The 14,484-nt window shown below is 43.4% G+C and overlaps 1 protein-coding gene across 2 annotated transcripts in view; it reads left to right on the top strand.

The window, feature by feature from the left end:
- syt3 (synaptotagmin III) overlaps window positions 1-14,484 on the top strand; it is a 31,420-nt gene continuing 16,936 nt past the window's right edge. Inside the window, exons 1-4 of one of the 2 annotated variants that reach the window (XM_074655925.1) lie at window positions 1-335; window positions 5,182-5,547; window positions 8,065-8,481; window positions 13,893-14,288. In XM_074655925.1, the coding sequence (XP_074512026.1) occupies window positions 8,331-8,481; window positions 13,893-14,288 (547 nt within the window). In that variant the 5' untranslated portion in view covers window positions 1-335; window positions 5,182-5,547; window positions 8,065-8,330. The remainder of the gene's footprint in view (window positions 336-5,181; window positions 5,548-8,064; window positions 8,482-13,892; window positions 14,289-14,484) is intronic. The other variant, XM_074655924.1, reaches the window with a different exon arrangement.

Genomic DNA, 14,484 nt, shown 5'->3' with positions numbered 1-14,484 from the left:
AACCGAGTGAGAGAGTGAGAGGGAGGGGATAGTGAAATAGAGAGGAGGAAAAAAAACACAAGGAGGGGGTGAAAATATAAGAGAAGAACACAGGAAACGAGAGGGAAGAGATAGCATATTGTTCATTTCTCTCTCTCAGTCTGCCATCCTTATTGCTCGGTGCGTCTTCGAGAAAAGAGAGAGAGAGAGAGAGAGAGAGAGAGGAGGAGGTGGACTGAGCCAAAGAGGGCGGAATGCCCCTTTACAAGCGTCGCATCTGACTAAAACAGCAGAGAAGCTCGTAAATCGGAAATTGAAACAGAGAGGAGACAGTGGGTTTCTGCAAAAACGGCAAGGTAGGTTGATATTCCCTTTGTTACTCCAGTAAAGCAGCATGCATTCAGGTCTGTGATATCTGCGATATGTGTGCGCATCATATCTCCTTTGATCCTGCATCCCGCACTGCTGAATATGCCCTAAATCTAGCAGCATGTGTCTGTTTTCCATCAATATTTAATGTATATTATTTGTGCATCACCCAGGCTCTTCCATATTGCATTCTGCCTTCCAGTAGGTATATATGCTTCGAGCCTATAGTGGGATGCATGTTGTCTATGGAGGCTGTACTAGCCTATGCAACATAGAACAGGCTCCTATCTGTATTCTAACTGTATCAAATGGCAGCTATCCTCACTGATGATGATGATTTAACTTTTTTTTTTTTTTTTTTCTCCATGCAAAACGCTATTAGATATAAGATGAACAGACAGTGGGGGTGTACGCGCACGAGCACGCAGAAAACACAAGACAGGTTGACGTGCGTAAGACGTGCGTAATTCCCCCCCCCACCCCACACCCACCCAACCATCAAAGGCACAGTTGCTCTGGCTTCACACCACAGAGAACCATATTTATGCAAATGGTCAAAAAAAGCCTCAACCACTGAGACACACTGACTCACCGACTCTGCTGTAGGTGAAAAATGAAGTGAGGGGCGGCTCGCTGTCTGTGTGTGTGTGTGTTATTACACTCCCTGTCTGTAAATAGGTCCCACTCTGCAGCTCCACTGGCTGTGCAAGAGACAGGAAGAGCAGCACCAAATATCCCAGGGTTCCTGGCTGGCCACTTGCTCTCTATTTCCTGCCCTGTGTTATAGACTATTCAGACACTTGCAGCTCCAACATGCCCAGAGTGGTGGAAAGGTGTGAGCGCCTGAACAGCAACCTTTGATATGTGTGAATGTGGGATGGAAATAGGTAGAGATAAAAGGGGGCCGCGTCTGCTTGGCTGTGAACGGATGCTTGATTGTATGTTTATAGAGATATATAGTCTTAAGCAGATATTAAGGCCCTCTCTCTCCCTCCTCCTGTTATTTATTTTCTGAAAGGGTGCTCAGGAGCTGAAAGGGTGTCCAGGAGCTATTATAGGAACAACCTCGAGGCTGAGGCTCAGCAAAGCTATTACCTCTAGTCAATAGACATTAATATCCCCACGCTCAATCTTAGCCTTATACGGCGCCGTCTCTGTTCCGGGCGAAACACAGTACCGCTCCACTGGAGTAACCAAAAAGATGTGTTGTAGTAGCCCTATCTGTTTACCCCTGTGCATCAATCTGTCACAGCCGAATGAGCAGAGAGGAGCGATGATAGCATTGTCTCAGACAGACATCGCTGTGGCCTCGAAAGGAAGTGATGCAAAACAAAAAGGAGGATATGCCAGCGTCGGTGCTGAGAGGTCATGACCTCTATGAATCAGGGATGGTCCTGACGAATGGCGGATGATCTAAGGGTACATGAGTACATCGATTTGAGATGGTACACAACATGATACGGCCCAGCAGGGTACAGCAGAGCAGACAGCATCAAAGTCTGGAACAGAGAGGAGCGGGTCACATGGCCAAGTCCACGGTCTGTCGAGTACAACAAACTGGAAATGACACAGTATTACTGTTAATGCAAAAATTGCCGTAAAAGCGCAGACATGGGAAGTGTGAAATTCGCTTAAGCACTTAAGCAAATTTGCAGACTTTAAAACAACAACAAAAAACAACAACAAAAGCATTCAGGGCAAGGATGAGAGTTTCAATAAGAGATGACTTCCAGGTAAAAACAAAAGAAAGAGCGTGACAGCAGATCGGAGGACTTGAAAGCAGGTTCAATGAGATCCGACTGAAACATCCTATTAGGTATAACCAATGGATTAGTCTCCTTTGTCTATAGAAGCACACAAAACGGGTCTGACTGTTCTTTTCCAATTATGAAGGTGTTCAGTTTCTCCCCATAAAAATAGTTAGACGTTTTAGCATAAATGGTAATTCCTATTAGAGAGAGGAGGTGAGACTGAAATAGACTTTTATTAAGTGAATAAGGATATGATCTTAAACCTACCTAATTGTTAGGTGAACTCTTAAATTAAATTCAGAAGAACTTCAAGGTAATACTACCGCTACTAGTGTTTCCACAGCTACAACTAATAATATTGATCCAGTTGCCTCTGAACTGGTAACGCTATGGTTTTAGCAGCCTCACATTTCACAGATTTTATTCCGTACAAATACAAACATATCATTTGACTTGAAAATGAAATCCCAAATGATGATATGGGGTTGCAATAGATCACAGGCTGAATGTCTTCTACTTCTTATTCAGCAGACAGCAGCGTTTCAAATGCCTTATCACTGTAATTCCCAAACCCAGCTGAGGTGTGTGATTCATCCCTCAGAGACAGATTGCACATACAGATTTCAGTCGCACTCTCTAACATGATCCTTGTTACTGAAAAACCTGCCCCTTGGGTTTTATCAAATTCACATCCGCCCCGCTCGAGGATTTTTGTTTGTTTGTAGCTGTTTTCGGTGGAATTTCTGAGCAAGGGAGAAAACCACTGGAATTCTTGTTGGAGGAGCGCTGAGCCAAAAAACAAGAAATCCAATACAACTACTAAAAAAAGTGCATTCGATATGAGATAAATATTTATTGGTGTATGCCCCAGCAATGAGAAGTGGGAGTACTGTGTCGAGTAGTTTTATTCTTCACATTTTGGACGTGCTTCCTCACTAAAAATTTGTATTGCGTTTGTTAGATTTTTCTCCCTCAGCTCTCTGTGCACCTGAGGGCGGCTCCAAAACTGTCCTTCCAGTACAAATACGAGAATGATCCCTTCATTATTAGGGGATACAAATATAAACGCCTCATCTGCTTCATCGCCTATAAGCTAGATTGAGGATGTTATGGCTGGACTGAGCCATTAAAAATGAGACGTTTAGCTGATGCTCTTATCCTTAGTGATTAACAGCAAGGGCCAGCCAGGGGCTCAGTGTCTTACTCAAGGACACCTGTGAAGGGTTGAACTCGCAGTCTGTTTCTGACTGATATAAATTTGGGTTTAAATCCATTGACGCTTACTGGGTGATTGGTCCTTTATCTGGTGCCTCTTTTCCCCTCAGATTTAGCTCATGATCTGATTGACCAGCTTCTCCTATGATTGGGCACCGACTTCCTCCAGTTCCCGTCTTCTTTCAGTTATGTGATTGGACAATATCTCTGTATACTGATTCTCCTTTCTCTGTAGTGTGATTAGACTGTGACCTTGCATGCCGTCCCGTCTCCTTTGCCCAATCGGACAGTGACCTCACTGGTCGACTGGTCTGTGTTGTGGTGTATTCGTTCCCTGAGAGTATTGATCCCAGGCAGAATAGCAGTCAATGGAGCGTCTGTGGGAGGTTTAGTGTTGCTCTGTTCACAACAGCAGGAATGTGCGTCTCTGGGCATGGCGCTATCTGAGTGGAATGATTCGTCAACATGTTTCTGAAGGCATATTTATCCGTGAATAACCAGTCTCTGTAAATATTTTGCTTGTTGTAAATTGCATCCCCAAACCCTTGATTACCATTGTTGCTGTGTCACCCCTCGCCGCCAGCTTCCTATGTTTTTTTCCTGCCCTTCTGTGCTCCAGTTTTTTATCCTCCCTCTTTATCTGTCTCGCCTCCAATTTAATGTCAGCATCTCTTCTATCCCTCTCTCTCCGTCTCCCTCTTCCTCTGTCTTGCTACACAATCGCTCTTTCTGTCTGTCTGTCTGTCTCCTCCATTTCTTCTTCGCCTCTCCCTCCCTCCTGATGCTCTCACTGGCATTTGAGGCGGCCAGTTTTGTGCCAGACAGCCATTCCTCAGATTGAGATATCCTGGGTTTTAAAGTCACTCAGACAGATTTACTATCTTAATGGGAGAGAGTGGTGGTGGTGGGGGGGCTGAGAGGAGGGCTGGTGTAGGATGTAAGGTCTGGATGGCGATTTAATTCGCTAATTTCTGATTCATTTCCGCAATAGGCTGAGCTGAGATGGACAGATAAATAGACTCTGCATTATCTGAGCTTCTTTTAGACTGACAGACTATCCTAATGTGACAATCAGCTTCTCAAAAGAGACAGGGACAGAGAGCGAACAAGGGAGGAAAAGGGTGTTTCTGTCTTCAAGAGGAGAGGGAGAAAACTAGATAGGGAGTGGAAGCATTTCTTGTTTCGGAACTTGTTCAGTGTGAAATATGTCTTTGCCTAATGCGGTGATTGATTGATGGGTGGGAGACGGATGGACACATAAGGAGCGCTTTGCTACGGGGGTGCCACTCAATGCACAAAGACTGACGTTGACATTTCACAGAACAACATACATCAAATGATCAATAGTCCTTCCCCTGTCCGACAAGGCACCTTGCTTGAGAAATAGGTCCACTGCTTCACAAGGACAAAACAGCTCGCTGGAATAGTGAGCTGACCTCTCACCATGAACATTGTTTTGCCAGTGATTTATTTTCCAACCACACCAAAGCTTGTATAAGATTTTTGCCTAGACATATTCAATACCAGGATTTTTGCAACGGATCTGTATTATTAGACACAACTTTGCATACATTCTCCTCAGTCAGAGTCCCTGGAGACTCGCAGACTGTGAGAAACTGGAGTTTGGGCATTGACCTGCTTTTGTTTAGACAGAATGAGTTCAAAAATAAAGACAGTATGCTAAAGTAGTCTAGTTTCTCTGGGATGAAAGGACAAGGAGCACACACGAGGCAGTCAGACTAAATACGTTTAATTATACCCCCATCTGATGTTTTAGGAGATTTTGTAGTCCTCCAAACCGTGGTGTAGTTTTGCAGTATATTGATACCTACACCTCATGGACTGATTGATTCTAATTGTTTTTCAGGTGATGTTGGAGAGCTTCAAAAGAGTCTCCACGAATCCGACAGTGGGTTCAAATCCATGCTGATGTGTTGGAGAGACCACGAAATCTGATGTGTTCCACCGACTCCAGTTGGAGCTAGATGACTCAGAACTCAACTCTGTTCCCAACTTGAAGTCAAGAAAAAAAAAACACTTGTCTGCAGGCTCCCGTTTCTGCTCTTGGACACATTAGGAAAATAACAAGCTAAAGGTTATGCATGCACTGGAGGCATAACTCCGCATTCCTCGGCCAAATCTATTTAAAAAGGAAATTTTAGATGTAGAGTGTCTCGGCTCTGGCTTGCAAATTCAACATGACCCAGAAACTCAAGAGTGAAGTTCAATAAAGGTAAAAAAACACAAACCATTGCTTCATGACATTATTAAAGGCACAATGAGTAGGGTTCTCCTAAAAAACAATGTATAGATTAAAAATACAAAAATAATCCCTGTCAATCATCACTTATGACCCACTAGAAGTGTGTGGCGTGTTGATGTTTGGGACGTTTCTGGGCGTCACCCTCTATAGAAACGTAGCGACAAGGTGCCAGATCGTAAACTCGCATCCATCAGGAAGCTACGAAAATGGTAGACACAGCGCTGAAAAAACGCAAATATGGCAAGGCGAGACGCCAATCAGACAAAGCTCGTTCCAAAATGAGAGTGAATCTGGGGTTGGTTTGGGGGCTGACTTTGAATGGTGTTTTTACAAACCGTAACTTACAAATCCTACTCATTATGCCTTTAAAGCTAATGAAATGCTTTCACTTGGATTTTTAATATGTTTAATACAATGGATCTATATCATGAAATGTGAAGCTAAAGCTGAGGTAGCTGGTGGTTCTTCCAGGGAATAGATTGAATATGTTGAATAATTAAAAAGGAAAAGCATACACTGAAAAATAAAAGAGAAACCAGCACTCAGTCTCCTTCACTCTCACAGTGTTTGTAGTTCCTTCAGCATATTTGTGTTTTAGGGACCCAACACAAGACAGCTCATAATTATCTAAATTACTCTATAATTACAGTAGAGAGTGTTTTGCCTTGAAATTCTACATGGAGTTTCAGGATGATTGACCCATTGGTCAGTTTTAGACACCAAAATCATCACTGTTACCCTAGGAGGTCATTGACAGTTGGGCTCCTTTCAATTAAGTATGCACCATGCTGAATGAGTACTGAAGCATCTGGCATTATTCAAAGTAAGAAGATTGAGATTTAACAATAGAAATGGAAAATTAGGAATTTACTATGTTGTGTGTCCATTTATATATTTTGAAAATAAAATCTAAACTCAGTACAGTCATTTTAGCAAAGTTTGTTTTGGGAACATTTTAAGTTACACACATTTAGTACTGTACAAAGTTACCCATCATTTACCTCCTTCACTTCCCAAAGTAGGAAGCAAATGTATAATGTTCTACTGTAATTCAAAACTGGGTTCATTTATTTATAGTTTATCTAACATCAGGTGATACATTTGATATTAACATGGAATGAAAGTAAATGTATTGTGAAAGGGGTTGCTCGTAGTGCCAATCATTCCTTCTGAACAACTATGCAGCTCCACAAAGCTTGTAGCTGCTTTTTGATTCAATTCAAAATGCTTTAGTCGTACTTCAAGGGTAGGTTAAAGAAGTATTTCACCACTGGAAAGATGGCCTCTTATAAAACTAGGCTGTCTATGCAGTAGAAAGGATCAAATATTTTTTTTAATTGGTGCTACATGACCAGAAAACAGAGAAAAGGGACTGTGGTATTCCCTTTTGCTCAAATGATAGACAACCTACACCATCCAGAATGCATTGGGCCACTGAGTAGACCAAGTCTTTTTTTTCTTTTTTTTTAAAGCAACTTTATTTATATCACATGGAAAATAAGTACAGTGACAAACTCTGTACTATTCAAGCTAGGATTCTGGTCCAAACCAAAATCACACCTGCTAAGAAAATTGTTTATACATTATTATCCATAATGCACAATTAAACATTAATTAATTATAGGAAATAGTAACAAAAACGATCTATTTTGAATACAGAGAAGAAAATAAAACCAAGCAAAATAAACATGATTGAAAGACATAACCATCCATCCATCCATTATCTGAAGCCCCTTATCCTATTCTGGGTCGCGGGGGGGCTGGAGCCGATCCCAGCTGACATGTCTAACTGTTTTACGGTTTTACTGTTTTCATTAACTAACTGGTATAGTTCTTCTGGCAACACATTGACCGTATGGTGATTTTATTTGCCCTGGAGCCTTCTGCTGCCATCCCTTTACAATGGAGGTAAATAGAAATTAATGCGTGGCCCTAAAAGCATTGAAAATGTAATGTTTGAAAAATGCAACAGCAATATACCCTTAAAGAAATTACCCCCTAAATGATGATAATCCAGAGACCTCGCTGTAAATTGTAGTTAGTATTTAAAAACCAAACATTAAATACAATCAAAAGTAAGGCCTGTGGGTTATGGTGCAGTGCAGCTAATAACTAGATAAGTGGTAAGTGGCTAGTGAAAATATGTTTTTTCATAATATGACCGAACTTTTAATGTAACTTTTGTCAAAGTTTTTTGTCTCAGCACAAATCTGCCAGACTTTAGCATTTAGCTGTGCTCACAACAAGATCACATTTTCTCACTTCTTCTTACACGATGCCAGTTATCTAGTACCATTCTTCATAGTGTGTATGCTAAAGTGATATTATGTAGTACCAGAGCCAATGATCTATCAGGGACACACTGATGGGTTTGGCATCAGTGTTCTCACTTAATGGGTAAGGTGACCAATCTGCCAAAAACTTGATTTGTACACTTTTATGTCCTTATACTCACGTTGCCAGTTTCTCTCCCTTTATCTCTTCCAGGGACAGTGAGAGGGGTGGGTGCCGCTCAGTCATACATGGGCACGTCAGTCTGGTCTCTGTGATCCAGACCAAGGCACCCTGCAGAGCCCCTTGTTTTCTTCCTTTATTGCCGCTGCCCCCTCAGCTTCCTCTGCCTCCTCTTTCTCAGTTGCAAAAGGTGGACGGGCCAACACTCTACTTACCCGAGCGCCGTCCGATAGGTGAGGGCGGCGAGGGCTGCGCTGTCATTAGCTGACTGCTGGTGAGAGTGCGATGCGGATTGGAGTATGTCGGGGGACTGGGATGAAGACCTGTGTAAGAAGGCGCTGGTGCTGGTGGAAGAACTGTGCTTCAACTCCCCAAGAGGTTACAGCCAGAGTGAACGCTGCCAGGAGTTCAGCTACCTGCTGAGAGGTCGCAACAATCGGCTGGATACAGGTAACTGACACACCTGGAGCTTCTCATCAATCTTTTTTTACAACGTCTGCATTTGCAAGACTCCTTTTCAAAATATCAGTATGATGGAAGCTTTTCTCCTGTTTGTTCTCAGAAGATTCAACAGTTTATAACAAGACAAAGAGTCTACAGCCATGCTAGCAGCTCTGAGAGATTGTGGGCACAGCAGTGCTTTGATATGCTGATGTCAAGCAGGTGTAATGTTTGCCAGGTTCACCATCTTAGTTTGGCGTGTTAGCATGCTAAGATTTGCTAATTAGTAAATACAAACTACAGCTGATGGGGTTGTCATTAGTTTCGTAGGTATTTTATCATAAACCAGTGGGCTACCTCCGGGTCTGAAAAGTGAAGCCAATGCGGAAGTGCCTTAAACTTGTATTCTTTCTAATAGCCAGCAGGGGGCGACTCCTCTGGTTGCAAAAAGAAGACTGATTGAATAGAAGTCTATGAGAAAATGAGCCTACTTCTCACTTGATTTATTACCTCAGTAAACATTGTAAACATGAGTTTATGGTCTCAATCACTAGTTTCAAGTCTTCTTCAATACAGCATGATGTTCATTTAGTAAATTATGGTCCCATTTAGAGTCAAATAGACGATAACGCAGGATATGCTTTAGGGCGTGGCTACCTTTTGATTGACAGGTCGCTACCAGTTCTTGAAAGTTCATTATAACGATTTCGGTTGCCTGAAAACGTCTTATTCAGAGTTCGGTTGTACTTAGCTTGTGTAACATCTGGTTGCCAAAAACCAAGATGGCGACGGTCAAAATGCCGAACTTGAGGCTTCAAAACGACAGTCCACAAACCAATGGGTGATGTCACAGTGACTACATCCACTTCTTATATACAGTCTAAGTCATAAAGTATTGGACAAATTAAATTTTTGACCCGATGATGGTGCTAGCTGAAAAGTCAAGGGATCACCAAAGTGATTACAGTTCATCCTGAAGGAGGCATGAATGTTGATACGAAATATGATGGCAATCCATCCAATAGACAGACCAACATTGCCTATACAGCCATACCGCACAGTGAAATTTGCTTCACCCTGCCTTAAATCAATACTTCACCCAAAAGGTACCCTTTTCGTATCAAAGGCTCACCCTCTGTGCATTTGAAAGGTGGCTTGCACAAGTTTCCACCTTCACACAGAGAGGCTGTGGTCAGCTTGATTCATTCATTCAGCTCAAATGTACTCCAAAGCTTTTAAAATGGAAATAGTGTCTAAACATCACAGAAACAGAAACTTCTCAAGCATCTCCTGCAGAATAAACCACTCCGTCCGTCCCTATGCTCAGTATTTCCCATCATTTAAAACCACTACAATTGGCTTAGATTTTCAATTTAATGTATCCAAGTAGACCACAGCTGCTGTACTCTGTGAAGGAGGACTCTTTGAATTTACAGACACCTTTCAAGCCTACAGGGGGTCTTTGATACTGAAAAGATTTTGGGAATTGCTTTGAGGAACTGATCACCCACTTAAAATGAATTCTCTTAATATGGGCTCCATTGAAGATTTTTAGTACCCAATCATGGTCTGAATTAGGCTTTTACACCCTGACAAGAAAAAAAAAACAGACTAATGATGCTTAAAATATGGTATGTTTTGTCATTAAAGTGGTAAAAGAATACTGACTCCAAATATTATGTTTCAAAATCTTCAACAGAAACATTTCTGTATTGCCTCTGCCGTTGCAGACACGTACAGCATCGTGACATATGTTAGACTTTAAGGTATGAGAAGGTAAATGTTAAATTGAGTGCTCATGTTTAGAGACTGTTAGAGGTAGTGTGCACTCAGAACAACAAACCATGAAATATTCATCTGCTAGATTGAAATGGCAACAGTACAAGTCCATCCCATTTCTTTTTTACGAGCCCCAAAAGAGTCTCCGTAGGATTCTGTGATTGTTATCTCTGGCTGGATTACAAATATATATTTATTTATTCTTTCTTTTTTTTTTTTTAACAAAACTGAGCAGGTGCATCATGCTGCACCGCGGAGTGTATTGTGTGCACAGCATTGTGTGTGGGTTCTCATTGAAGCATTTGGAAGTGCAATGCGCTGTTATGCAGATTAGCGTGGATATCTGTGGCTCAGTGTAGATTAGCCTGGATTGGCTGCATGTTGCCTCTGGAGAATTGGATGGCTCTATGAAGAAATGTCACACCATGGTTTTAGGCGTTGGCCCCCTCGCTTACCAGCTGTGATTTTTCGGTGTTTGCTGACGGAAGTCTCCAAACCCTCCCAGGACGGCGACCGCCGAAAGCTGTCAGCGAATGGCTTGTGTAAGCAGCGGAGATGTGTTTGATGTGGAGCAATGTACGACTCCCAGTGGGCTTGCATCAGTCGCTGATTGACAGGGAGTCTCAGTCCCTCTTCACGGTGCACTTCAGAGGCCTCCTAACCACCCACCTACCCGCCCGCTGACTCGCTTTTTATGCTTCGTGGATTAGCGATGGATCTTTGGCAGGATCAGTGCTCGTGAAGGTACAGCGACTGCCCTAAAGAGAGACAAATGGAGGAGAGTGGTTTGGCCCCCGACAGTCCCCGCGCACGTTTGATCACAGCCGTGTCTTATCAGCGCACCCTGATCTGCCAACCACACACAACCTACTCCGCTGCCTCCTCGCTTTGTTTTTCCCCTTCCAGATCAATACATTAACCTTTCTCATTCTTAAACCCCTCCCCTCTTTAGGTTTCGCTCTAAATCATTGTCAGGTTGTTTTCCTCCATCGCTCTGTTCATAGGCTTTCTCTTTCTCTCTCTACCATTGCCTCTTTGGTTTCTACTCTTTCACACATGGCGTGGTAGTTGCATCGACTTTATCAACCCTCCTCCTTTCCTCCCCCTCCCTTTACCTCCTCTGAGGAAACGAAAAGGGGGAATAAACCCAGTCAGCTTATATGTCTGTTCAACATGTGCACCAATCTGTTTTCAGCCCTCTCCCTGTCTTTCCAGGTCCTGCTGGCCATTCTGTGGTTTGGATCGTTTTTCCTTTCATTCCATTCCCCTTCATCACTACTGTCCTGTTTTTTCTACTTAATCCTACCTTCCTTTGCCCTCGTTTCCTCTCCTCCCACTCCATCACTTTACCCTCCTCCCGTCTCCTGATCTCCATCGTCACGTTCTCTCTTGCCTTGCGCTCTCTTCCTTTTTTCGTCCCCTTCTGATCCCTTCTTCCTCTACTTCCCACCCCGTCTTGTTCACCACCGCGACAGATCGATGTCCCCTCGCCCATCCCCCACCTTCGCGGCCCCCCAATCATATCTTTTGAACAAGTGCTGATTAATGACATACACAGACTGATGAATAATTCACCAAAGAGAGAGCGAGGAAGGAGAGGCAGAGAAGAGAGGGGGGGGACAGAGAAAGTAGGGGTGACGAACAAAGAGACAGTCGCTGAGGAGAGGAATAAAGTCAAAGCGTGCAGAGGCAGACAGCATGGGAAAAGAAATGACAGCGAGGAATGAGGGGAGTTTGAGGGGATTATATAGAGGAGAGAGTGAGAGAGAAAGAGAGGGAGAGCGGATGGAGACAGAAGGCGAACCAAATTCCAGAAGATGTACCCCAGGGCTGGAGGATTGGCTGCTGTTGTCTTGTTTTCACTCATTTGCTCTCAGTCTTGTTGTCAGCCTGTTACAGATAAAATTTCATTCACTTTTGTGGTGTGATTTAACAGTGTTTATGTCTTTGTCATGCCAATAAAGACACTCTGAATTGAAGGGAATTGAAGGAAAAGGATGTGTGGATCTGGTCTGGTCAGGGTTTCAGGAAACATTTCCCTCCGACTGTAAGACATTGCTGTTCCACACAAAGGTGATGATTGGCCTGCCCGCAGACAGGAAGGGCTGTTAATTGGTGGGCCTCATCTGGAGAAAGACCAAGATGGCGAGAGGCAAAAATTCCAGTGGGGGAATCTGCACACTGTATCGTAATGAGTCTTCTCGGTCTACTTACAACCTATGAATATTCATGTTCAGGGCTTTCAGCCTGTAGATCATTGTGCGCTCTGATTGGTCCTTTAGTCAAGACAGTCATCAGACCCAAAACATGCTATTTTTCTGTTTTTATCTAGACTTCAAATGGCTCAGGATAATTATGAATATTCATTGTATATTTGGTCTATTTTTTAATAAATATTCATGGAATATTTATAGGGTATTTACAAATTTATGAATTCATGAATTTACGTATCATAGGCTCAGACATGTGCAGTTGTGTAACAAAACTACCAAAGTTCCCCTAGTTCTGTAGCTGATCGACTCTCTTTCATTTCGGCTCTCTTTGACAGAGGCTGTTGCTGGAACTGTCCGGCCGTCTGGTGCTGAAACTGCGCTTTTCTTTTATTCTGTACACTTTTTCATTCGGATGAGTCATACTCCACCCTCCCCAACTCACACATCCTCTACCACCCCTAACCCCCCCCCAACGCCCCCTCCAATCCCATCCTCCCCACAAACACAATCCTTGAGCCGTCACAGATTAAAAAGCTCATAACCATGAGGAAATGCAGGATGACATTGCATAGAGACATCACTGTGGGTGTTGGTGTTTGGTTTTTAATTGTTTGCCACCTCATCTCCTCTCCTCCCCTAAGAATATCAACTTCGCCAACGTTTGCCCCCATTTTAAGCTCAGGATTCAAATGTGAGATATGAGCTTCAGGGGATGGTTGCATCAATTTACGCCTACGGGTTCCTTCTCCTGCTCCGTGATTTGTGATTTTTTTAGATGTTGTCGTGATGCTGGTGGTGATGGTGTGTGTGTGTGTGTGTGTGAAGGGGGTGTATGGATTGTTGATCATGCAGTGGCTTACTGTGGATTTTTTAGGTTTATGTATAACGTTAATAAATAAATACAGGAGGTGTACACATGTGCACATGCTAAGCAGCATGGCTCTATGGATGGCAATGCAGGTCTGTTTGTCAGTCCACCACGGTCCAGAGTGAAAAATCGATGGTATAGATTCAGATTGTAATTGGTGATCCCCTTACTTTTGATCTAGCACCATCATCAGGTCAAATTTTAAAATTGTTATCATTTGATATTCTGGTTGACGACCTGTTTAACTATTGGTATTCCCGTCAGCCTCAGCTGTAGTTTGTGTTTAGTGCTAATGAGCTAAACTGGTGATCATGGTAAACATTATACCTGCTAAACGTCATCACGTAAGCATTGTTGGTGTGATGTGAGCATTTAGCTCAAAGCATTGCAGTGCCTGCGTGTCTTGTTAAAACTACATTCTCTTCTTTTAATTGAGATTTCTTTCTTTCTGTGTAAATACAGACTTTATAATGATGAAGTTATGGCTCCCTTCTGTTTGTTGAATCATCCGTTTTTCCATCTCTTTATTTTCTTCTTCCTCCCCTCCATGTCTTCTGTAGAGATCTCTGTCAGTCTGCTGTCGGTCATCGTGACATTCTGTGGCATCGTCCTCCTCTCCGTCTCCCTCTTCGTCTCCTGGAAGCTCTGCTGGCTGCCATGGAGGGACAAAGAGGGCGGAGGCCTGAGCCTGACATCGGGGTTGCTGCCCGGAAGCGCCGGTGTCGGAAGCCTCGGAGGCAACGTGGGCTCGTCACTCTTACCGCCCCTGCTGCAGAGGAAGGAGGGCCACTCCTCGTCCTCGCTCTATCCCTCCCTGGGCCAGCAGGGCCAGCACCACCCCCATTTCTCTGACCTTGTGGGGCTGGAGAGGGGGGAGGTCGGAGGTGTGGTTGGAGGGCCACAGGAGACCCAGGAGCCCTCCTACCTGGACATGGACTCCTACCCCAACAATGCTGGTAAGAGAGGGAGCAAGCTCACAGACATTAGACACTCTTAATCCCAGTCTGACTGTCAGAGTAATGTAATGCCTCGGTCAATAACTTCTCATTTTAATACACTCACAGGGTACTGAATTGAATACATTTACCTGCATACAGTAAAAATAATTTATCTGTGCTGCAACAGCGTGATGAATGCTGACCATTATCGTAT

The sequence above is a fragment of the Sebastes fasciatus genome, chromosome 13 (genome assembly GCF_043250625.1).
Source record: "Sebastes fasciatus isolate fSebFas1 chromosome 13, fSebFas1.pri, whole genome shotgun sequence".
NCBI classification, from domain to species: Eukaryota; Metazoa; Chordata; class Actinopteri; order Perciformes; family Sebastidae; genus Sebastes; species Sebastes fasciatus.
This window is presented reverse-complemented; position numbering and strand designations above follow the sequence as displayed.